Source organism: Centrocercus urophasianus, unplaced genomic scaffold (assembly GCF_019232065.1).
Source record: "Centrocercus urophasianus isolate 14NV4802_14NV808 unplaced genomic scaffold, USGS_Curo_1.0 seq_36, whole genome shotgun sequence".
NCBI lineage: Eukaryota > Metazoa > Chordata > Aves > Galliformes > Phasianidae > Centrocercus > Centrocercus urophasianus.
In genome coordinates, this window is record NW_024884933.1 from 780,941 (window position 1) to 806,485 (window position 25,545).

General features: G+C 52.0%; 1 protein-coding gene across 1 annotated transcript; it reads left to right on the forward strand.

Annotated features, from left to right (window-relative positions):
• Nucleotides 1-25,365, forward strand: EPHA8 (EPH receptor A8). The gene is made up of 16 exons (XM_042831562.1): nucleotides 1-60; nucleotides 5,652-6,315; nucleotides 13,102-13,257; nucleotides 13,748-14,083; nucleotides 16,589-16,713; nucleotides 16,876-17,038; nucleotides 17,393-17,489; nucleotides 17,921-17,988; nucleotides 18,534-18,659; nucleotides 19,399-19,584; nucleotides 20,386-20,447; nucleotides 20,726-20,935; nucleotides 22,288-22,437; nucleotides 23,532-23,722; nucleotides 23,994-24,149; nucleotides 25,251-25,365. The coding sequence occupies exons 1-16, from the start codon at nucleotides 19-21 to the stop codon at nucleotides 25,363-25,365; spliced, it is 2,847 nt and encodes a 948-aa protein (XP_042687496.1). The 5' UTR covers nucleotides 1-18.
• The last annotated feature ends 180 nt before the right edge of the window (nucleotides 25,366-25,545 follow it).

Here is a 25,545-nt window from a genome sequence, read left to right on the forward strand (position 1 = left end):
TTGCTTGACACGTCAACGATGCCAGGGGACTGGGGTTGGCTGACCTATCCCTCACATGGGGTAAGTATGAAGCAGCTGCCGAGGGATGCAGCATGGGTGGACCAGGCTGTGTGTGAACAGGCCCTGAGATTATTCACACCTCCCAGGGAACTCAAGAGATGGGTTGCCCTGTGAAGTGTCTTGGTCACCGCTGTGCTGGGACAGCATCTGGATTTTCCTCCAAAATGACCAGAAAGGTTTGAAGGGTTGGTAATCGGTGGAGTTTGATGTAGGAGCTGAGCAAACAGGGCAGGGGAGCACCCACTGCAGCTGAATCCTTATGGGGTATAAAGGCACAGCCCAATGGTGTGGCCAGGAGGGGTTTGGGGCCATCAAACCCATCCTCCCCATGTTCTCCCTTTGCTCCCATTTCCATGGCCAGGTTTTCCTGCTGCAGCAGCTTTCTGCAAACTGTAAATGTCAGTTTCAGATGGCAGTGACCTGGCTGTAAGGCCTTTTTCCATTTACTGAGTGAGCAGAAACAATTCCATAAATACAGGCGGGACCAACTGCGAGGCACGGTGTGGCATCCTGCGCACACAGAACGTGCCAAGTCGGGGTGCCTTACCCAGCTTGTGCTGCTGCATTGGTTTTTCATGTCCACTCTTTTTTATCCCCTCTCTGAACTAAATGGTGCTAATCTTTTCAATTCCACCTCCTACAGAAATCTTCCCAGGCCTCTAATCATTTTCATTGATCTGTTGCCTGAGACTTTTAGTCCTTGTGCTGTCTGTTTGAGAAGGAGTGATCAGAACTGTGAGTTCATAATAGGAACAGGGATAAGATTTATATCAGATATTATCATACATGTAAATATATTAAATCATTAACTCAGCTCTAATTTTAGCAGTTACAGTGATGACTGTTGTAGAAATATAATAGACACAAGCCCTAGGTGAGTCATGGGGTAACACTCCTCTCCACTTACCCCATGCTTTTGCCCAACTCATGGCCTTACAGTGGAGAAGAGAACCGTGCAGCTCTGTGAAAATTCCCTTCAACACCTCCAAGGAGGATTCCTGGGTTTTGATGTGACATTCTTGCACTAATAACTCCCTATGTCTTTTTCCAGCTGGATGGAAGAATTTAGCCTCAGAAAGAGGGGGATGCACTGGCACAGGACCAGGGAGATGGTGGGGTCACCATCCTTGGAGGTGTCCAAGGAGAGTGTAGATGGTAGATGTGGTACTCAGGGACGTGGCTTAGTGGGCAATACTGGTGGTGGGTGAATGGTTGGACTGGATGATTTTAGAGATTTTTTTCAGACTCAATGATTTTATGATTCTGAGTTTTAATGGCTCATCTGAACACCTATCTGGACATTCCATGGCATTGCATCATCCTGGAAGAGCATCTCATTTCTTTACTCTCCTGGAGTCCTCTAAATCCAAGTGCTTTATTTTGGGCAGTAACTTTGCACTTGGTACCAATGGCCATCACCACAAATGGAGGCAGGAGGTGGGTGACCCATGACTTTGTAGCTTGTGCCCACCTGGATCCAAGCCTGGCGTCCGGGGAAGGGCTGGATGCCTGATGGTGGGGGACCCCTCTTGCTTTGGGATTTCTCTGCTCTATCCAGGTGTGCATCCTTTGCTGTACCCTCCTGCTTAGGGATGGCATCACTGGCCCTAACCCTGGCTGAAGGCCCCCTTGTGTTTCCTTTACCCCCTTCTCCATTCCCCTTTCCTGTGTGAACCATGGGCCACCACATGAAATCATAGAGAGGTGGGGTGGGAAGAGACCTTAAGAATCTTACAGGAATGCTTTTCCTCTCCGAGTTTGCCTTGCCCAAGCAGGGTGGAGGAGCAGGGGCTGAGAGCCCTTGGTGCAGCGGAGGGTCAGCAGCACTGCTGGCCCCAGGGAGTGCCAAGCCATCAGGGAGCCATGCGTGGCCTGTTTTGACATTTCCTCTTGCCAGATAATCGTCTGAGGGGTAATTGGCTGTAATAGCTGCTCAGGGGTTTAATTGCGTCCCCCCCTCACCTCCACCCCAAGACACGTGCAGTAAGCAGAAGGGTCACCGGGAGCATCCCCATCCTGCAGGCTGCAGCTCCTCTCAATTATGCCTTCAAAGGGCTCCCAGGAGCTTTGCAGCCCGCTCCGTCCCCAGAACAATTCCTTCGCATTGAAAATTAGACTCTTATCACTGCTGTCAAAGAGGCTGCCTCTGCCCTCCCGTGCCTCTGGTATGCCAGCTCTTTCCAGCAAAGTGCCCCAGTGCCCCAGTGCCCTTCTCTCCCCTCTCCTTGCCTGGCACGTGACCTGCCGGATCAGAGGGATCCTGATCGGCCCCTTTGCAAATTGCTTTTCTACTGACTAATTAAAATGCTGATGAGATAAGTCAACATATTATTAATAATTATTGTATCGTCTACTTTGATTTACAAAGTCAAACAGGAAATGATTTTTGTTCAGGCACAGGATATCTAAAGAGCTTGAGAGATGCCTTGCAAAAGCTAATTATAATGGGAGAACCTCGAGCACTGGGGAAAGGCCCCCACACTGCCCCTTGGCCCCACACTTCCACCCCACAGCCCTCCCCAGATGTGAGCTCCATGCTGTGCCTTTGCTCTGAGCTCACGCTGCTCAAACCGTGTGTATGCACCTGACATTCCAACACCATATGGGGTCCCAGCTGCCTCCTTGGAACTCTACAAGACATTGGGACTCTGTCATCTACCCATGGCCTCCTCTCCTTACTCACTTTAGTGTCCTTGTGTCGTTTCCATGAGTAACTCTTCCAACCCAGAGCCTTTCTACCAGCATGTTACAGCTGTGATGAAACCCATTTTCTATAAAAAAGGAAAGTGTAGGTGTAGAACGTTGCAAGGCAAAGATTTAAGCTAGTAATTGAGATAAAAGCTCATCTCCCAGTGCTTGTTCAGTGAACGCTGTGTTATTGCTAATTCCCCAGAGGCTGGTCACTACCAGGAGTTAATCACCGGCAGCGAAGCTCAGAGTAGTTAGCTGCCAAACAAATCCCTCCTCAGCCATAGCAGTGACTGATTTCAGGGGATTATCTCCATTAACGCCCCCCATCTAATGATTTATAGCTGCAATAATGTCCTTCTCTATTTTCTCTCCTGGTGACAGCAGTGTGAGGGCCTTGGTAGCTCCTGGTAAACGCTGCAGCTCAGAGCTTGCTTCGGGATGAGGGGAAGTGCTAGGAGTCCTGGTAGCAGCAAAAGGTTTGCAGTGCCAAGAGGACTCTACAACCCTCCCCGAAGCCATTCCAGGGCCATAAGGGCATTGTCCCTTGGACTCCACAGCCAACACATCAGCACTGTGGGGCGACAAGAGGCTGAATCCCCCTTTGGAAATGCAGCCTCTCCTTGCTTGAGCCCCTCCACTTCTTCTCCTCCTCATTCTCTCTCCTCCTTACCGCGTCGCAGAGGCCCTGGGAGACTTCTAAGTCCTTGCTCAGCCGCCCAGATATCTACTGTTTGCATCTTTTCCCTTTCATAATCTGGCAATTTTTTTTTTTTATATAACTCGTGTTGACTTTAATTTAAACTATTAGGCAAGCCCCTGCATACAGATGTGGTTGCGTTCCCCCCCCAGCACGCACACATACGTGTGCTCACCACGTTAATTATGATGTCCTCATTTCCGTCTCGCTGGGGGATCTTATCTCAGAGATGGGGCTGGGCTAAGCTTCCTTTAAGAAAAGACGTTTCAAACTGGCAGCCGCTGGGAAAATGTGCCTGTGGCATCTGAGCTACTGGTGTACGTGGCCCTGCCTTTCTCTGTGTGTTTCCTCTGCTGGCAGAGCACTTCCCTGTGCCAGCGGTGGAGGCACGGTGCTCCAGTCCAGCTCAGACTGGGATCCCAAGATGGGTCCAGTCCAGCAGCACTGCATGACACACCATGGCAATGAGCTGGGTGGAAAGAAACGTGAGAAGGTTCAACGAGAGTGAGTGTAGAGTCCTACACCTGGGGAAGAAAATCTGCATGTAGCAGTGCAGTGGGTTGTGCTGCTGTAAAGGAGCTCTGTGGAGAAGGTATGGGTGTCCCGGTGGCCCAGAAAGTCAATGGTGTCCTGGTTGACCAACAGTTGACCAGCAGTTGACCAACAGTTGAGCAAAAGGGTGGTCATATGAGCCAGCAGCGTGCCCTGGTGGCCAAGAAAGCCAATGGTGTCCTGGTTCTCCAGTGATCGACCAGCAGTTGACCAAGCCAGCAGTACGCCCTGGTGGCCAACGATATCCTGGGGTGCATCGCACAGAGTGTGGTCAGCAGGGAGAGGGAGGTTCTCCTCCCCTCTGCTCTGCCCTGGGGAGGCCACATCCAGAGCACTGGGCCCAGTGCTGGGCTGCCCAGTTCAAGATAGACAGAGAGCTGCTGGGGAGAGTCCAGCAGAGGGCTGCAGAGACTATTAAGGCCTGGAGTACACAGTAACCTCTTCTATACTGCAGGCACTGCGGGAGTGCTCTGAGCAGCGCTGTGTTCGCCAAGGGGAGCCAGCTGTGCGATGCAGCACCCCTGTGCTGCTCCCAGCAACACCCCGCATGCCTCCTCCCCTGCATGGTTCTGCCTCATTTCTCAGGGGACTCAGCAGGGAAAAGACGGGAAACAGATGTTGTGTTAATTTGTGCTCTATTAATTGTGATGAGGACTTCCACCCCCTCCACGGTGCTGCGGCGCGTGCACACATCAGTGTGGGAGTGGGGCCACGACAGGGCGGGGGTCATTTCTAGGTGAAATTCAGGCCCAATCATTTCTGAACAAACGTGGGCATTTCTGGAATGTAGGAGGTGATTTTTTGAAAAGAACCAGAAATGCTTTTTTCTCCCGGCAGCAGCTTGACTTTCACAGCCTTTGCCAGCATATTCCCCTCTGAATGAGCTTTTGTTGAAGTCCACACCTGGTGCTGCTGCCTTTTCCAGGCTGCATTGAGCCTGTAGAAGGGAGAAGTGGAGTTTTCTCCTAAAGGTGAGATGCTGGGGGAGTTCTGAAGATGTACATCACTGAAGTGGCTGCTCTGATCACCCCTAGCACTTGCAGAAGGCACCAGAAGGCCAATCTCTGTGGGAGATACAGGTCAAGGAGGTTCAATGAGGAAGGACTTTTCTATTTGAGAAAGAGAAAGGAGCAGTCCTCTTTAAAGATGTTGCAGGATGTGCTTGTGCTGGGAAGGACTTGGGCTGAAGAGGCGGTGGGAAGCCCCCAGAGAAGGGAATGTCTGTGGATCCTGGTGGAGAGGGAGATGTGAGACAAGAACGAGCACCCAGAAGAGTCCAATAGCCCCCAAAACCTTACTCAACCAACTGAGCTTATCTGTATCCACAGTCTCAGCACTTCTTTTCATGTCTTCTCAATCAGAACTGCATAACATCCTTCCCTGGGTGGCACAAATGCTCCTATTCACTTCCAGCTCACCCAATGACTCCTCAAACCATCCCTCCATCACTGTCCTGCTTGCTGCCACCTGCTTTTCCCTACCCTTCCATCCCCAAACTCATCCTGCTGCCACTGCTACATTGCTGTAGACTGCTGGGTTCCCAATGCCCCTGTACAGCCTTTCAGCCTGGGAGAAATGCTGTTCTGAGTGCCCTGTTACTTGTTGGAAGTTTGGTGCATCTGGGTTGACCTGTTTTCTCTCTGTCCTGCAGTGGGATTCCATCAATGAAATGGATGAGTTTTTCAGCCCTATCCACACCTACCAGGTCTGTAACGTCATGACCCCCAACCAGAACAACTGGCTACGAACCAACTGGGTTCAGAGGGACGGCGCGCGGCGGGTCTACGCCGAGATCAAATTCACCCTGCGGGACTGTAACAGCATGCCGGGCGTGCTGGGCACCTGCAAGGAGACTTTCAACCTCTACTACCTGGAGTCTGACCGTGATCTGGGTGCCAGCACCCGTGAGAGCCAGTTTATGAAGATTGACACCATAGCGGCCGATGAGAGCTTCACCAACGTGGATCTGGGAGTCAGGCGCCTGAAACTGAACACAGAAGTTAGGGGTGTGGGGCCCTTGAGCAAGAGGGGTTTCTACTTGGCCTTCCAGGACATAGGTGCTTGCATCGCCATTGTTTCAGTGCGGGTGTACTACAAGAAGTGCCCGGCAATGGTGAGGAACTTGGCATCCTTCTCCGAGGCTGTGACTGGGGCAGACTCGTCCTCCTTGGTGGAAGTGCGGGGAGAGTGTGTGGGCCATTCAGAGGAGAGGGACACCCCCAAAATGTACTGCAGTGCAGAGGGAGAATGGCTGGTGCCCATCGGGAAGTGCGTGTGCAGTGCTGGCTATGAAGAGCAGCGGGATTCCTGCATGGGTGAGTCCTGCTTCTTGATAGCAGTGCCTGGAAGGTGATGAGGGGTGGCTGGGGGGAGCTCTTGACCTGTTGTGGAAAGAGCTGGGGACAAAAACTTGGAAAGGCAACCTCTGTTGAGACCAACAGATGCCCCAGCCTTTGGTTGGTGCTTCCCAAAAGAGTTGTCGATGCCAATGGCAAGCTCCTTGAGAGCTCGTGTGAGGCTGTGCATAGGGTATGGTTTTGGGATTGAGGCTAGATATGGGGTGGGGGCTGCCCTGGCTGCAATGAGAAAAGGACGCCACCCCAGCCCCGTATCTGTAGCAGCTATGACCTCTCCAAAATGCCCCAACACGCTCGCTTCCCTTCAGCAGGCGGTTTGAAAGCAAAAAGAAAGACACAGAGCTTTGTGAAACAAGGTTATCACGTCCATCCATCACCCCTCTCCGGGGCTGCCGCACAGCCCTCCCATCCTGGGGTGCAGGAGCCATCCCGGGGGTCCTCCGTGCTGCAGGGCAGGCTGCAGGCTGCCAACTGTACAAACTGTGATAAGGAAGCGGGGTGACCACAGCTGCAGAGCACTGGGCACTGCTGCTGGCAAGGGGCCACGTGTGTACAGAGCTCGGCGCACCGGGCTCCCGGTGAGAGCCCTCGGCACGGGTTTGTTTGCTCTCGGTTTCTTCATCAGGGATGTTTAGGGGAGAAGCGTTCCGCCTCTGCAAATAAGAGCAGGGGGCCTTTGTTTGAGTTTCGTGGAAGTGTGAAGTGAAGCATTTGTCTTAGGGAGACTTGGTGCAAGGTTAGGACGTCCCGTGTTTGGCTGGAGCAGATCTGGGTGCCGCGGGGACCGGCAGCGGCCCTGGAGAGTTCCTTGGCTATGCAGGTTGGGAAGGACGGGCAGAATAAATGCTTGCATCCAGAATTCCTCCTCTCTGTGGCCGCTGATTTGAAAGTCATCCTGAGACAGGTCTGATAATTCAGAATATGTTTTCCTCTCCCGTGTTAAAGGGTGGGTGTGAAGTGTGCTCAGCACATGCCACCATGGAAAGGGCACAGGCACTGAGTTGACTGCATCCCATGGCTACAAGGAGCTGTGAGCTGGAGGTTTGGTTCCAAAGGGCCAAACATCCTCTGTGTACTCCTCCTCAGCAGGAGGTCACCACCCTTAAGCATGGAGGCTGGGAGCAGAGGGAGGACTTTTTCATCCCCATCCACTTATCCAGCCCTGTCCAATGATGGCATAGCGGTCACGACCCCAACCAAAGCAACTGGCTATGGACCAGCTGGGTTCAGCAGGATGGTGCTGAGCATGGAGAGTCCAATAGCCCAGCAGCAAGTGAGTGGAGACAGCGCTTCCTTCCCAGGATCTCCTTTGGTTCGGGGTCTGGATTACATACATCTACACACAAAACCAAAACAGACGCAAATCTCTGATCTTAGCTTCTCGTGCTCGACTGGGGCAGAGTTCATTTTTCACAGTGAAAAGTGCCTTTCTGGGATGATTTATAACCCAGGAGGATCTGTCGGGGTTGGAAATTAGCCGTTTTAATTGTCAGATGAACAAAAGCAGGATTCCAGTGGCTGTCGTCCCCACTAATTTTTCATTTTCCGTCACTGGGATGAGATGATATAAATCACTCCTTGTGGCCCTAATAATCTTTCTATAAATACCAGGGACAATTTTTTTTTTTTTTTTTTTTTTTTTTTTTTTTTTTGCTTGGGGGAAAAAAAATTAGAGAGAAGATACTTTGCCTTTATGGCAGTGTTTAAAATGTGATTCCAAATTAATTTCCTTTTGCCTTTCACAGTCAGACGCCTTATTTGTCAAAGCTAAAGATGTTTGAACAGCGGAGGTTTCTCCCCCTCCTCTTTAACATTCATTTTTCTAAGGACCTGCCAGAGTGATGGAAGAGAGCTCCGGAAACCAAACCGTGGCCTGAGCTGTTCGCAGCCCTCTAGAGGAGGCAGAAGGCAGTGCCACGGAGCAGGGAAGCATGGAGCGAGGCTGGCCGCTCATAGAGAACAGCACGTTACTCTCCCTGTCATCCTTCTTCCCTTGCTTTTTACCTTGAGTGCCCCTTTCTTTGACTCGGATGGGATCTCTGACCCTTCGTGTTTATCCTATTTGCAACCCAACCTTTGGTGGGCTCTGTCAGGCTTCACTTCCTTCCAAGGACACCCCAATGATGACACCTCTCTGGGTCTCCCTCCCAGGGCAACAGAACTGTGCCACGTACTTGCTTTTCTCCTTCAGTTTCAGTGTTCCAAAAGACTTTGTGCCCCTCCCTCCCCACCATCCACAGGCAGCCTCAGTTTCCTCCTTGAAGTGTCACAGTCCACAGTATCTCTTACACACAGCAAACAGCCACCACTCAGCCTAAATAGCGGAATAAGTGATAGCATAAGTGAAAAGTGTCCGTTCCAGCAATTTACCAGGTAGGAAGACAAGCAGCATAATTCACTGTATTTATATACAGTCGCTGTACCAAGTTGAGATGCATTTCAGTAAGGTCAGTGCAATCAGGGAGATGCACTAAGGGGGGTTTCAAGGCGAGCATTTCAACACTAGTTTGCTTCTGTGGCAGGGAAGACAGTCTCCTTCAACAGCTTCCAACTCTAACCCTATCCCACTACTGCCACCACCCTAACCTTAACCCGAACCCTAACCAAAACCGTAACCCTAAGCATAACCATAACCATAACCTCAACCCTAAACCTGAACCTGAACCCTGACCCTAACAGTAACCATAACCTTAACCATAACCATAATCCTAACCCTAACCCTAACCCTAAGCATAACCCTCACCCTAATCCTAACCCTAACCCTAACCATAACCCTGACCCTGACCCTAACACTAACCATAACCATAACCCTGACCCTAACACTAACCATAACCATAACCCTGACTCTGACCCTAACACTAACCATAACCGTAACCCTAACACTAACCCTAACCTAACCCTAATCAAAAAGTGAGATGAGAATGGGATAGGGACAGTTGTCCAGTTGTCCCCCCATGAGCAAACCCCTTTGCCACTAGGGTCATGCCCAAAGGAAATGAATCTGGAGGCTCTGGTTGGCAATCTGGGAACCAGTTACTTTTTTTCCAGTTGGTGAAACTTGCACTGATGAGCCAATCAGCAAATTTAATGTACCTTAAACCTTTATAGTGGGCAACTTTAATCGAGCAATTAAAGCACCACCGCATTGCTAATGAAGAGGAGAAAATATCCAGCTTGGTAATTATATGCTCATGAGTACAGCTGTGCGTCCATGGGAAGAAAGTCAGTAGGGAAGGATGGTTGCCCTGAGCAGTGGTAGCTTTGAATACATGCAGTGCAAGGGATGCAAGCATCCTTTGAGCAATGCCAGGCAAGGAAATCAAATTAACTCAGTGACTCACAAGATTTCCATTGTTGCTTTGCAAGCTTTGTAAAAATGCAGGCAGGAGCATCTGGCGAGATGATATCACCTTCTGTGTATCTCAAGCAAGGTTCCACATCTAGACTGCAAAGAAGATGTGTTGCAGCTATGTGCTGTTTGCAAAGTTTAGTCTGCACATTAAGAAAAAAGTTATTTTCTCAATGGATTATGCAGCCCCAGGAGAGGTCATTGCAGAAAGAGCAGGATCTGCACCCTTTAGATTTCCAAGACTAACCTAGGCAGCATGTAGTCTTTTTCTGGTTAGAAATAAATGGTTCTGGCAGTATTCAAAGACCTTCACCACATTGGGAATGAGTGGCGTTGGTGTGAATTCTTCTGTTCTGCAGAATTTATCCAGGTTTGGGAGTTGTCCCTCTGCACTACCAATGTGCCACTGGGGAGTCCGCAACCCAGCAGCGTGCTTTGTGCACCACTGCTTACAGTCGATTGCACATTGCAATGGTATGCTGGGAACCTTCAGCTCCCCACCAGTCTCAGTGCAATCACCCTACATGTGGAAGAGGCTCTTGCTTCCCACAGAGCAGCAGCACCCTGCCAAAAATGTATCCTGCGCTTGGCACGAGGTCCAGATCCCACCCATGTCAACACTTCTGACGCAACGCGATGTCTCCTTCCCCTTCCTGAAAACAAGATGCTTCTGATAGCGTGTCCCAAAATGAGAAAGGGAGCCAAAACTGGTGGTGCTCAGCTGTGTGGGGGCTGTGCTGGCCTCTGGGGTGCTTTTCACTTGTATGCTGGCCCCTATTTTAAACCTTAGCCCCACGCATACATCCGTAGCCATAAAGATGTGGTGAGACGTCTCACACGCCACCCAAAACTGTGAGCTGGTTCCAGTAGGGGCTGGGATTAAGGTCTTGATGCTGTGTGTCCTTTTTTTTTCATGTAGGCATCTTCACTCCCCAAAGCCCTGCAGCAGGGATGCGGGGGTACACCCAGTGCCTTCATCTGCATTCTGCTCCACTCCTTCTGAGCACAGCTCTCCGGGTTTGTTTTTGGTCTGGTGAAAATTGCTGGTTTCTCTTTTTTTTTTTTTTTTCCAGAAACCTTAAATAGTTCTAAGAGCCTCTGACAAGGCAGTTTTGGAAAGAGATTTTCTTTCTAACTCTAGCATTGGGCTGTGGGGCAATGCATGGTATAGAAATTCAGGCAGGTGCCTCCCCAGGCCACCAAATAACTGAGATAGAGCCTGTGCTGTCATGGGATTAAATGTTTGGAAGTTTGGGGGCAATGAGGCAGATGCCTGATGTGATGGATGCCCCATCCCTGCAGAGGTCAGGCTGGAGGGGCTCTGAGCACTGATGGAGCTGTGGGTGTCCCTGTGCATTGCAAGGTGTTGGTCCAGGTGGCCTTCAGGGTCCCTTAAACTCAAAGCACTCTATGATTCTATAGTTCTGTGTGTCTCTAAATAATGTTTTGTATCAGTGCTTGTGTCACACTGGAGTAGAGATTGCCAGCATCATGCTGAAGATGGATTTAAAAGAGCTGGGACTTTCAGTGTCAGCTTCTCCTGCAGCCTGGATGGCACTGGGACCCAATGATACCCTTATTTCCATCTTTATCTCTTCCCAAAGGATTAGGTGCAGGGAAAACCTGAAAAGCTTTGCTGCAGGGAAGGCAACAGGGCTGCCCTAAGGCACCTCCCAGCCATGCCCTGCACAGACCTCGTGGGATGGGGACACAGCCCACAGGGTGGGGGCTGTCGTTGGCAGCCTTGGTGGTCCCACTGGGTGTGTGTGGAGCACTCATCCTGACAGCTCCCAGGCTGAACAGAGTGCGTCCTGGCTGGTGACTCCCCGACAGGTCCATCTATCATCTCCCCTGCCGTGCCAGATCATTAGCAGATGTTGTCCCGTCCCCAGAGGATGGGGAGGGAGGGAAACAAACGGGCTGGACTACAGATGGTTGGCAGAGCCCTACCCACGCTCGCTGCCTCTGAGACAAACCTGCTGCTCTGGGGGCTGCTTGTTTTGCCTGAGATCCTCAGATACACAGAGAGGGTATTCATTGCAAAAAACAATTCTTTTTAGAAGAGAAATTCTTACCTTTCTACAGGGCTCCCAGGAGCTCCAACCCAAAAGCAACACTGCACCTGGCCACACTGAACCTCATTAGGTTCTCGTGCACCCACTTCTCGAGCCCACCCAGGTCCTTCTGGATGGCATCCCTTCCTTCTGCCGTGTCAACTGCACTGCTCAGCTTGGGGCCATCAGCAAACTGCTGAGGGTGCTCTGGATCCCAGTGCCTGTGTCACTGATAAAGATACTAAAGAGCACCATTCCCAAGATGGACCCCCGGGGGGTACCACTCATCACCAGCCTCCATCTGGACACACAGCCATCAACCACAGCCCTCTGGCTTCAACCACCCAACCAATTCCTTGTCCACCCTTCAAATCTGTATCTCTTCAACTTAGAGATAATGATATGATATGGGACCATGTCAAAGGCCTTGCATAAATCAGTGAAGTGCACGACTCCACCCAGAGCACCACCAGCCCCAGCCTCAGCCTCCCCCCAGCCTGCTTGCATGCCTGTACTGTTCAGGTGCTGAGAGCTTGTGCTGCCCTGGTGCACAAATTCACTTGCAATTTGTCATTTAGGATAATTTTCCTCCTGGGCGCATCTAAAATAATTGTGAGTTATTGCCATAGGTAATTAATGTTTCTTTACAGCATTAAATGCTAAGTGATTACAGTTGGTGCAAATCTGCGACGTTTCATGTTCCCATCCTTCCTGTCCATACAGCGTTCACTCCTCTGCCCCTAATTAAACATTGATGGGGGAAACCACTCCAGTTCCCCTTTAATCTGGACTCCCTGACCACTGTTAGCTGCACAGATAGATGTGCCCTGCAAAGACTCATAGCAGAGCTGCTCCAGTCCCCGCACCATCTTGCTGGCCCTCCATTAGGCTGTCCCCAGTATGACTGTGTCTTGTATAGGGGAGCTCAGAACTGGACCCAGTACTCGAGGTGTGACCTTATCAGTGCTGGCTGGGGGAAAGGATCACTGCTCTCCACCAGATCTTCCTTCCCTTGCATCTCTGGCATTCCCACTCTGTGTTCTGATGCCCTTTGGGGGGCAAGGATTTAGGAACAAACTGAGTTATGGTGCAAAGCAGTGAGGGCTGTGTTACCAAACAAACCTCACCTAGCCTTGCTGTCCCTCTGCAGAGAGCAGGCTGTATGCATGCAAAGTCTCTTTGCTGCGACATGAAATGAGAGGAGATGTTTTTTCCCCTTGGAAAAGGAAACTCGTGGCTTTGTTATACAAACCAGGGGCATGCAGAGCGCTGTGCTCGTGTGGATGATGCTCTTGGGCACTCTTAGTGCACCTTCTGACCACTGCCCCTTCCTCCCAGCAGCATGCCAGCTGGGCTTCTACAAGTCGGACCCTGGGGACCAGCTGTGTGCCAAGTGCCCCCCACACAGCCATTCGGAGAGCCGGGCAGCCCGCGTGTGCCGCTGTGACAGCAGCTTCTACCGGGCAGTGCAGGACCCCCCCTCGGCTGCCTGCACACGTAAGTACCCCCCGGCATGGCTCTGTGTGTGCTGCCCAGGGGCTGCAGCCTTCTAGCTTCAGCTCCCCTTGTGTTGCAGGGTCAGAGCCCTGGGATTCCATAGAGCAAGGCAAGCTTTGTCGTGCCATGGATGGATGGTGGCACTGGAGCTTGGCATCCAGGTTCAGCCCAGCTCTCTGCATTGGGAGCTCAGTGCAATTGAAATGGGCTGAACACATCACAGGAGGGTTTGCTTGCTGGAGCTCCAGAGCTGTTTGCGTAACACTCGGACATGGGGTTTGGGTTTTGGGTGGTCCTGTTCAGAGCCAGGGGCTGGACTCAGTGACCCTTATGGCCTCCAGATTGGGATATCGGGGTGTCCCATGATTCTACAGTTGCTCATCTTCCCATGAGACATGAGTTCACCGTTTCATTTCCCCACCCTGCAGCCTATTGACACTTCACTTTTGCTCCCCTTTTGCACCGTTTTCACCCTCTCCTCCTTTTCCAGGCCCTCCCTCCGCTCCAGTGAACCTGGTCTCCAGCGTTAACGGCACCTCGGTGACACTGGAATGGGGTCCTCCCTTGGACAAGGGGGGACGCAGTGACGTGGTGTACAACGTGCAGTGCCGGCGCTGTGGGGCGGATGCAGGGCAGTGCGAGGCGTGCGGCGGTGGGATCCGCTTCGTCCCCCAGCAGATGAGCCTGGTGCAGGGAGTGCTGACCGTCACCAATCTCCTGGCCCACACCAATTATTCTTTCTGGGTGGAAGCTGTCAATGGCGTGTCGGATCTCAGCGTGGAGGCCAGGAGAGCTGCCGTGGCCAACATCACAACCAACCAGGCAGGTAGGAGGCTTTGGGTTCTTGAAAGGCAGGTCTTGCTTGACCGACTTGAATTCCTTCTATGGCAGGGTGACCCACCTGGTAGGTGAGGGAAGGACAGTCTATCTAGAGTTTCAGCACAGCATCTCACTCTGTCTCCCACAGCATTCTCCTGGGGAAGCTGTGGCCTGTGGCTGGGACAGATGCACCCTTTTCTAGGTAAAGAACTGTCTGGATAGCCAGCCCCACAGAGTGGTGATGAACATAGTCACGCTCAGCTGATGGCCAGTCAGCGATGTTCCCCAGGGCTTGGTACTGGGACCCTTCTTTTTTGATATCTTTATTGACTATTTGGATGAGGGAAATGAGTGTGCCCTCAGTAGGTTTGCAGATGACACCCAGCTGGGAGGAGATATCCATCAGCCTGGGGGATAGATATCTGCCAGAGGAGATATCCTCTGCCAGAGGGACCTGGACAGGCTGATCAATGGGCTGAGGCCAGTATGATGAAGTTCACGTTAAGATGGTCAACCCTGATCAAGATCAAGCGCTGTATCCTGCACTTCAGCCACAACAACCCCAGGCAGTGCTACAGGCTTGGGACAGTGACTAAAAATTTGTATGGAAGGATATGGGAGTATTGGTTCATGCTCAGCTAAACATGAGCCAGCAGTGTGCCCAGGTGGCCAAGAAGGTTGATGGCATCCTGGCTTGTGTCAGAAATACCACAGCCAGCGAGAGCAGGAGATGATCATCCCTCTGTACTCAGCTCTGATGAGACTGCACCCCTGTGCAGTGTGCAGTGTTGGGTCCTTCACTACGAGAAAGGCATCAAGACCCTGGAGTGTGTTCAGAGAAGGGAATGGAGCTGTGAGGGGTCTGGAGCACAGTGCTATGGGGAGCAGCTGAGGGGGCTGCGATGGGTCAGTCTGGAGAAGAAGAGTCTCGGGGGAGACCTCACTGCTCCCTACAACTCCTGAAAGGAGGTTGTGTTGAGGTGGGATCGGCCTCTGCTCCTAGGTAACAGCAATAGGATGAGGGATAACGGCCTCAAGTTGCACCAGGGGATGTTCAGGTTGGATATTAGGAGCAACTCAATCTCAGAAAGAGTGTCTGACACTGGCACAGGGAGGTGGTGGGGTCACTGTCCCTGGAGGTGTTTAAGGACAGGGTGGATGTGGCACTGAGGGACACGATCAAGGGGTGCTAATGGTGGAAGGTGGATGGTCGGACTGGATGATCTTAGAACTCTTTTCCAACCTGAATAATTCTGTGATTTTCCTGTGTGGAAGATGTGCTCCTACCTTGGACTCTCTGTTCCCTTTGCTGCTGGAGGTAAGTGTGAGGAGTAGGGACACAATGAGGTCAAGCTGTCATGCAGCTCTCAATTTTCTCTGCTTTTTTGTGTCCTTTGTCATCTCCCTCTCTCTCCACATCAGCTGGTGGAGGATCCCTTTCTGCAGGAGGCAAGGAGCACGGAGAGCACTTGTTTATTGACAGGAACACAAAGCGGAGCACGAATCTTTCAGGTTGCTCCTTGCAGCCTTCTGTCCCATCCCGAAGGGGCAGGCGGCAGTTCATGCTCTGCTCTGAGCTCACAGCAGTGCCACCCCCTGGCAAGTGATGGCAATGATTATAGAGAAAAGTGCACCTAATCTTTGCAAACCATGTCATCACGGAATGCTTTGAGTTGGAAGGGACCCCTAAAGGCCATCTGGTCCAACCCCCTGCACTGAGCAGGGACACCCACAGCTCCATCAGCGCTCAGAGCCCCTCCGGCCTGACCTTGGATGTCTGCAGGGATGGGGATCCACCACCTCTCTGAGCAACCTGTGCCAGTGCCTCACCACACTTACTGTAACAAACTTCTTCCTCATATCCAATCTCCTCCTGCTGGCAAAAGAAAGTCAGGGTCCGCCTGAGTTAGCTCATGGTTGGCAGGAGAGCAAGGTCCTGTTGTTACCAGTGCCTGCTCCTACCACTTCTTTATCCCTCTGCTGAGCCCACCTGGAGACAAGCACTGCCACCCTGGTGCCTTACAGGAGCTGCTCTCAGTGAGCTCTTCTCCCAGGCTGTCTGTGTATCTGGGATTGCCCTAGCCCAAAGGTAACACCTCACACTTGTCCTTGTTGAGCCTCATTCGATTTGCATGAGCCCACTTCTCAAGCTTGAATGACATCCCTTCATTCTGTCATAGCAAGCACAGCACTCAGATTTCTGCTCAGAAGAGCCAGCCTGAAGACAAGCCAGAATTCACTGCCATTCGAGCTCCCATTGTGTTTCCAGGACCCAGGTGCCCCATTGCTCTGCCCCAGAGCTGCCACTCTTTCACCCATGGGGAGCTTGCTCACTCCATAGGAAATAACTTGAGACAACTGCAGCAAACACAAGCCCATATACAAACCCATCCTGCACAGCTCTCAGCTCCACGTGGCTTTAATTAAAGCAGAAATGTGTTTTAAACTGTTTCAGAGCATTCTGTGTTCCATCATTCCCTGCTGCCCTAACCCCATGCCTCTGCATCCCCAGCGCCATCGCAGGTGGTGGCCGTCCGCCATGAGAGCACGGGTCAGAACAGTGTCACCTTGCTGTGGCAGGAGCCAGACCAGCCCAACGGCATCATCCTGGAATATGAGATCAAGTACTATGAGAAGGTAAAGCTGAGCTTGTGGCTGCAAATCTCTCCCAGCATGGCAGCGGGGACAGGGCTTGGTTTCAGCTTCAGTTGCTGCAATCAGACTATTTTGGAAGGCTTTGTTCTCTTCCTATGGCTGCCGTGCTGATGCAGCAAGGTTTTTGATGTTGATTTTCCACAGGACAAGGAAATGCAGAGCTATTCGACCCTGAAATCCAAGGGCACCGCTGCCACCATCTCTGGGCTCAAGCCTGCCACCCGATACATCTTTCAGGTTCGGGCCCGAACCTCTGCAGGATGTGGGAGGTTCAGCCAGACTGTGGAGGTGGAAACGGGGAAGCCAGGTGAGTGTGTGTGGTTTCCCTACAGACAGTGTGCCCTGTATGCTGGGAGACCCCCAGAATGGGTGTTGGATGGGTGATGGTGCTTTATTATTGAAGGCAGTGGTGGTGCAGGGGCACAGGGAGGTGGTGGGGTCACTGTCCCTGGAGGTGTTCAAGGGATGTGGAGATGTGGCACTGAGGGACACGGTTAGTGGGCATGGTGGGGATGGGTTGGGGTTGAGCTGGATGATCTGAGTTGTCTTTTCCAGCTGGAATGATTCTATGATTCTATGACCCTCTTAGGATAGGGGAATTTCTGATCTCAGCAGAGCTTTCCCCATTCCAGCTCACCTCCTCCTCCCCTATTTCTTCCAGTTTCCCTCCGCTATGACACGATGACCATTGTCTGGATCTGCTTGACACTCATCACTGGCCTTGTTGCCTTGCTGGTGGTCTTAATCTGCAAGAAGAGGTGAGTGTCTTCTGGAGGTTGGTGAAGTTTGTCACCAGGTGTGACGGGAGGGACGAGAGAGATTGGGCACATCTCTCTATCAGTTTTGGCTTGGGCAGTCGTACGTGAAGATTGAATAAGAAACCAATAGAGTCATCCTGCCTCTGCCTTCCCCAAGGCAGAACCAACATCTACAGCTGTCCCTCTAGACTGTGAGATGACAATGGGGTTGTCCAGTCTGGAGGAAAGGAGGGCAAGAGGTGAGCTCAGTGCTCTCTGCAACTGTTAGAGGGGGAAAATGGAGAGGGAAGCGCTGTGCTGTTCTCTCTGATGATGGGATGTTGGCAGATCCTTACTCTAGCTCCAGGCTTGGCTTGTGCTGCTTTCTACCCAGCCTTCAGGCTGCTGGTGGGAGCCAGGAGCACCCTCTGACCCTTGTGTCCCTATGGCAGGCACTGTGGGTACAGCAAGGCGTTCCAGGACTCCGATGAGGAGAAGATGCATTATCAGAATGGGCAAGGTAGGGCCCTCCCTGCTTCTGCTCCCAGATTGTGCAGGACTTCAGTTTTCTGGGCAGGAACCTGTACTATATTCCCTGACACTTCCACATGGGAGGGATGTTGACCACTGCCATCACAGGGTGGAGGGGTGGAGTGGCTGCACATTGTGAGATGCAGCTCTGGAAGGTTCATCACTTGAGCAACCTGATCTGGTGGGGGGCAACCAGCCAATGGCAGTGGGGTTGGAATGGAGTGGGCTTCAAGGTCCCTTCCAACCCAACCATTCTGTGATTCTGTGATTCAGCATCAGGCCAGAAGAGTGAAAATTGCACCACAGACCCACATGAGGAGTTGTTAGGGGTGAGGATCATATGGAGGAGGTTGGGGTGGCCAGGTCCTGGACTGCTCCAAGGACATTGCCCTGCCAAGGAGTGCTGTGGGTTCCCTTGGGGTTGCCCAAGGAGTGCTGCCCCTGCCCATCCATCTCCCAGCTCCTGGCTGCCCAACACCATAGCAGGGCTGTGTGGAAGAGCTGGTTTCCTCTCTCCCCTCTGAAACCTGACAGTGAAGTTCCCCGAGTCAAAGTTCTACGTGGATCCCCACACATATGAAGACCCCTGCCAAGCTGTGCATGAGTTCACCCGTGAAATTGAGGCTTCCCGGATCAAGATCGAGAAGGTCATTGGGTCTGGTGAGTCCCCAGTCTGGGTTAAGCTGGACTGGATAATCTTGAAGGTCTTTTCCAACCTAAATAATTCCATTCTATCATGTTTCCCCAAGCAATTTGCTTTCTGAGGAATCTGTTACAATGCTCCATAAGGGCTTCATCTGCTCCTTGTTTCTCTGGGACCAGAATCGTAGGGAGGATGGTTTTTTAGTGCATGAAATAAACTCCTCTGCATCAGCCAGGCACAGGTGGGAGCTGCTCAGCTGGCGTGGCACTGATGGCTCTGGCTGACACTGGCAGATGGCTCAGCCTGTCCCGCGTGGGTGCCCAAACACAACTACCCTGCTCAGTGTGAGCAACTGGGGTGATGAGATGCAAGAAAATTGCAGGCGAAATGGTAAATGCGCAGAACAAAATAGATTTTTGCCTAGGAACAGGGGCTTGCAGGGCAGCACAAGGAAGCACAGGAAGACAACGCTGGAGCTTCACCAGCACTAAGAGGCCCCAAGGGCTGGAGTGAACTGCAGGAACGCAGGGCATCTGTGGTGCTGGAGGGCCGGTGCAAGGAGCTGAGGAGTGCCCCATACCAGGGAGGTGGTGGAGTCACCACTCCTGGAGATGTTCATGGGATGTGGAGATGTGGCACTGAGGGATGTGGTCAGTGGGCATGATGGGGTGGGTTGGGATTGGACTGGATGACCTTAGTGGTCTTTTTCCATCCTTAATGACTCTGCGCCTTCACTTTGCGTTGCCTTGCCTTCAGGGGAATCTGGAGAGGTGTGCTACGGTCGCCTGAAGCTGCCAGGGAAGAGGGAGATCCCCGTGGCCATCAAGGCTCTGAAGGCAGGCTACACTGAGAAGCAGAGGCGTGACTTCCTAAGCGAAGCCAGCATCATGGCACAGTTCGACCACCCCAATGTCATCCACTTGGAGGGGGTGGTGACCAGGAGTAGGTTGCACATGGGGAGGGGCAAGAGGTGGGAGTCAGAGACCAATGTGGGTGCTGTTCTAGCTACTGGTTTGTCAGCTATGTGGTCCCCTACAGCCCATCTCTACTGCTGATAGCATGGGAGAGCTCATGCAGCAGGGAGAGATCCCTTCTTGCCATGCTTCTTGCCAGGAAGCTTTCTCTCCTGATTGACATTCTCCATTAACATCTTCAGAGGGAGACGGTCTGTTCCCAGCTGCTTTCCTCCTTCCCCTTTGAACTCCATTAGAGAAATGAACCGCTTGTTGGCTGCATCCCAGAGCTCTGGGTCGTAGGGAGGGGGCTAAATTAGATGAATTGAGATTGCCCCCGTGTCTTCTGCTACAGGACAGCCCTTCCACATGGCCGTTCCCCACCTTGCTGTGCAATGCTCCCCGGTGCCCCAGGTCAGAGCTATTGGATCAGGAGAAGTCCTACCCATGAGTGTTTCTTTTAAAAGCTGCCTGTATAGAATAGTAATTTGAAGCCTTCCTTCAAAAAGGCACATTGGGATGCAGAGCATTATGTTAATGGCATGCAAATTTCAATGGGCTAAGAAAGCTGACCCAGCCACTTCAATAACACCTGGAGGGAGGGTTAAGTGTCGAGGTTTTGGCCACATCTCCACTGGGGTTCTGGCCACATCTCCATCGTTGTGCCCTCCACTGTGTGGGGCTGCAGGAGATCCCCAGGCCTGCATTAGCATTGCTCCCAGTTAAAGGATAGCATTGGGCTTCTTGGAGGAAGGTGACTTGTTAACTCGACCTCTTTTGTCTTCTGCAGGCAAATTGGTCATGATTGTTACTGAGTACATGGAGAACGGCTCACTAGACACCTTTCTCAGGGTAAGAAGCTCTCATATTTGTATTCATTGAACTCCTCTGGTCCTCTGGGCTGCAAGACAGAAGATAAGGTTGGGTCACACTCCTCAGCCCCGTGGCCATCATGGCCCCTGCGCAAGGGCAGTAGGTTCTGTGCGTCACCTCTTCAGTAGACTCCCCACAGCAGCACCGATGCAGGGCACCTGCCCAAGGGAAGAGTGGGCAGTGGGCCTGGGGGGCAGGAGAGAGGCTCAAGAAATAGAGAAAAACACAAACGAACTCCAGTTTGTTTCCTTCTCCAGAAGCACGATGGGCAGTTCACCATCATCCAGCTGGTGGGCATGTTGCGCGGCATCGGAGCAGGCATGAGGTACCTGTCTGACCTGGGCTACGTGCACCGGGACCTGGCTGCCCGCAACATCCTGGTCAACAGCAACCTGGTCTGCAAAGTGTCCGACTTCGGCCTCTCCCGCATCCTTGAGGATGACCCGGATGCTGCCTACACCACCACGGTATGGTGGTTGCCCCAGGCAGGTGAAGTTAGACGCTTGTGTCAGGATAGGCAGTGCAGGAAAGGAAAAAGTCACCTCTTCGCTGTTATTTGGATGTGAACCCAAAGTGCTTTTAACACATTACATGAGAATGCTTCTCCTTTATGCTTCTCCACTGTGTTCAAGAAACTTGTAGATGTGGTACTTAGGGACGTGGTATAGTGGCAGTATTGGTGGTAGGTGGATGGTTGGACTTTTAATGTAGGACATGTTTATCCGTGAATCTATTTTAAGATTCTCTGGCCAATCTGACTGCTGTGGAGCTCAATATGCTCCTCTACCAGAGGTTGTAAGAGGAGAATGAAATATATTGAGGGAATGTCTCCTTTTTGCTTTTTTCCTGGCAATGACATAAATCAGTGTGCTCCCAAAGCACTCCTCTGGCTGGACAAATGTTCTCAATGTGGGTCAGTTCACAGAGGCAGCTGAGGAGTCTGAGCATCACTTTTCAGGAAAGGAAGTAGAGAAGCAAACAGAGCCTCAGGTTTATTTGGGGTAACCCATGGCACGAGCCATGAGTATGCAGTGATAGGGTCAGGAGCATAAACTCTCTGACACAGTCTCATTCAGAATATCCTTAATATAAGGATGCTTTCTTCTTCATAAACTTGTGTAGGAAGGTATCCCATCACAAAAGATGCATCTGACCCCTTCAATCCCATCAAGGAATGTGACAGAGCAGGTAGAACAAAGTTGGGTGGAGGCAATTCTCACTCTGGACAGGGACCTCTGAAAGGGGGTACACACTGAGTGTGCCTCAGCTGCTCTGGAAAACCCCCCTACATTCCGTGCACCACAGCTTTTCTCTTCAAGTTGCCAGCAACCACATTTCTGGCTTAAATGTATTCTTAGCCCATTTATTGCTGTTTTTTGTTAGCACAGTCAGCCTTTAATTCAACAAGTTCTCCTCAGCACTTGCCTGCCAAATCAGTAACAGGCAGGGAGCACACAACACAACTCCCCTTGTTTGCTGCACTGAACTAGCCAGGCTCTCTGCCTTTCCTCAGAGTTTGCTCCGTGTTCTTGTGCAGTGGTAGCCCTTGGCTCTGTAGTAATGGTGCCAGGGGAGGTTCAGGTTGGATATTGAGAAAATTTATTCTCAGAGAGAGCAGCAATGCGCTGGCACAGCTGCCCAGGGTGGTGGTGGAGCCACTGTCCCTGGAGGTGATCAAGGAACGTGGAGATGTGGCACTGAGGGATGTGGTCAGTGGACAATATTGGTGGTAGATGCACGGCTGGACTGGAAGACCTCAGAGGTCTTTCCAACCTTAGATGAGTGTACAGAATGGTGCACTTGTCTCTTGTTGTTTCAGGGGGGCAAGATCCCCATCCGCTGGACTGCTCCAGAGGCCATCGCGTACCGCAAGTTCTCCTCTGCCAGCGACGTGTGGAGTTACGGCATCGTCATGTGGGAGGTGCTGGCCTACGGCGAGCGTCCCTACTGGAACATGACCAACAGGGATGTGAGTGGGCCTGGGGGAGCACGACAGCACATGGCCCCTCCTGCCCCATCCCAAGCCAGCCTAGCGGGGTGCTGAGGAAAAGGGAGGGCGGCCCCTACCTCTACTCACATCCCTTCTGGGCGGTGTGCAATGTGCCTGTCCCCTGCCTGGTGACATCAGTGGCTCCTGGCTGTGCCTGGCTGTACACATCCCCATCCCTGCCTACCCCTAACCCTACCCTTAACCTTAACCCTAACCTGAACCCTTCCCATAACTTTATCCCTAACCCTTACCCCAACCTGAACCTTTTAACCCCAATCCTACCCCTAACCCAACCCATAACCCTAATCCAAACCCACATCCAAAACTAAATCCCAACCAGAACCTGAATGCTAACTACTCCATATCAGTCAACACGTTGTGCCACCTTACCATTCCCTGCTAGAGCTCGGGGTCCCATGGTCTCTAGGCACTCACCTGCCAATTCCTCCCATGCTGGCATCCATCCCTCCCACTGCCCACAGGTTGTTCCCAAGAAACCCAAACCTGTGTCACCTTTGGTTTTTGACTCCGTAGAACCACAGGGCTCCTTGTGTTACCTATGGAAACTATACATCTGCCTGCTTTCTCCCTGCCCTCGAGTCCTGAGTGTCCCCTCTCTCCTTAGTGCTTCTCTTATCTTAGAAAGTAGCTCTGGTGACGGACTTACACAGCATCCTCTGCGCATTCCTTTGAGCAGAGTTCTTGCAGCCTTGCTGTGCAGTGGCAAGCTCCAGTTGTAGAACAACTGGATGTGAATGAAGCTCTCGTGACTTATCTGCTGGAGGCAAGCTGTGATATTTTAGGCCTGCTGGACCACTTAATCAATCTGCTGTCATAGCAGTGATTTCTTGTATGTGTGTGGCATCCAGCCTGCTTCCAGCTCTCTGCAGATGCTGCACACAGCTCACTGGCAGTAAACTTGTCATTCAGCATGAATCTGGTGTGCACCCCGCTATTTCCCCTTCTGACAACCTTAAGAGCTCATGCACCAGTGCTTCCCTGCGGACAGCAGTTTAGGGTGCTTGGATATGGGCAGGAGAGCAGTTTCCCTATAGCGTGTGGCTTCCTTTCAGGTCATTAACTCAGTGGAGGAAGGCTACCGCCTGCCGGCCCCGATGGGCTGCCCCACAGCCCTGCACCAGCTGATGCTGGATTGCTGGCAGAAGGACCGAAACGAGAGGCCTCGCTTCTCCCAGATCGTTGGCATTCTGGACAAACTCATCCGAAACCCCGACAACCTGAAGTGCACTGCCACCGTGAACCGGTAAGGGCTCCCTGGGTGCTGCAGGGACACAAGGGAAATGCTGTGTGCGCGTGGTGAGGAACTGGCACAGGTTGCTCAGAGAGGTGATGGATCCCCATCCCTGCAGACACCCAAGGTCAGGCTGGAGGGGCTCTGAGCAGTGATGGAGCTGTGGGTGTCCCTGTGCATTGCAGGGGGGTTGCATCGGATGGCCTTTAAGGGTTGGTTCCAACTCAAACTGTTGTGCAATCTCCACTCAATCTCCAGGGCTGACCCCTTTATTCTGCTCCAGGTTCACCCAGACGCCCTTCAACAGGACTCTCCTTGACTTCTCCTCCTGCCTGACAGTGGAGGACTGGCTGGACTCCATCCGGCTGGGGCACTACCGGGACAACTTTGCCATGGCAGGGTACTCCTCCCTGGGCATGGTGATGAGCATGAACATTGAGTGAGTACCAAGAAGCAGACAGCACTGATGGGGTTTCCCCAAACTCTGCCTTGGCTTGCTTGACCTTGCTAGTCCTTGAAGAGAACGATGCCACCCCTCAGGAAATCGAGATTGGTCTGTACCAGGATGCTCTGGAAATCCTCTGCCAAGTGAATACAGACCCTCCCCTGCCTCTTTCTCTCTTATCTCACTCCCATCAGGGGGAAATCAGAAAGTAAGAAGCTATAGGGTGCTTCAGGCATCACCACGTTCCACGTTGCTGGTCCCAGTGGTCCTGTCTGCTTGGAAACTTGATGGAACAGAGACAGAAATTGCTCCCTAGTGACCAAGTCTGGACAAAGGAGGGCTGAAAAAGGCTTATTCCACCATCTGTTCTCCTTCTTCCGTTGCTCAAGCATCCCTATGGAGGTTCTCTGGGGTAGTTGTTGCCATAAGTGGTACCAGAAGGGATGGCAACTATAGCTGCTCCCCACCCTAGGCTTATGTTCCCCATCTTTTGCTGATAGCTTTCATATCTCTAAGTATGAAGCAATCTTTTCTACCTCTGAGGAGAGTTGCTCCCTGTCAGAAGGTGTGAGGCAGCCAGGCATTAACTACTGTGACTCAGGAAGGATGTGATAGTGCATGCATTGGTTGGGACAAGCAAAGTAGGAACCGGTGAAAGTGGACATGGAGAGATGCAGGCAGAGGGCTGTCATGTGCATTGACTGGGGGCTGTAAGTTGGGGTCTTTGCTGTGGCATTGAGCTGATATGGATCCTTGTTTCTACACTCGTCAGGGAAGCTTCTGAGCACAGAAACTCATCATCCGTCTGTCTTTCCGACCAGGTTATCTGAGGGTATCTCACTAAAACTGAATCCAATTGCAGAGCATTGATCTTGTCACCCACCAGCCTGTCAGGAGCAATGGCCCTTGCTCCTGCTCCCCCAAGGCTGTCAGGAGGCTGTACCATGGGGAATGACAGCTTCTCCTTCCCCGGGCAGGATGCCCATGGCCCTTGGAGGAGAAACAGACGAGAGGTCATGGGGAGTGCATGCAGTCAGGAACTGTGTCTCTATGGGGCCAGCCTATGGGTTTTCTGACAGTGTCCTTCTTCCCCAGGGATGTTCGGAGTCTGGGCATCACCATGATGGGTCACCAGAAGAAGATCTTGAGCAGCATCCAGGCCATGCGCTCCCAGCTGCTGAACACAAACGGCCCCAGGAGGCACCTCTGATCACCAGCTCTGCAGACCCACACCATACATTCCTTAACACTTACTTTGGCACAGGGGCAGCAGGGGGGGGTGAATGAGAAAGGGGCACCAGACCATGATCTGGAACTCCTCCAGCATCTCTTTGATTTTGGGCTTCGGTGGAAGTATGGCTTTCCAAGTATGTTGACAATCCTGCTGCCT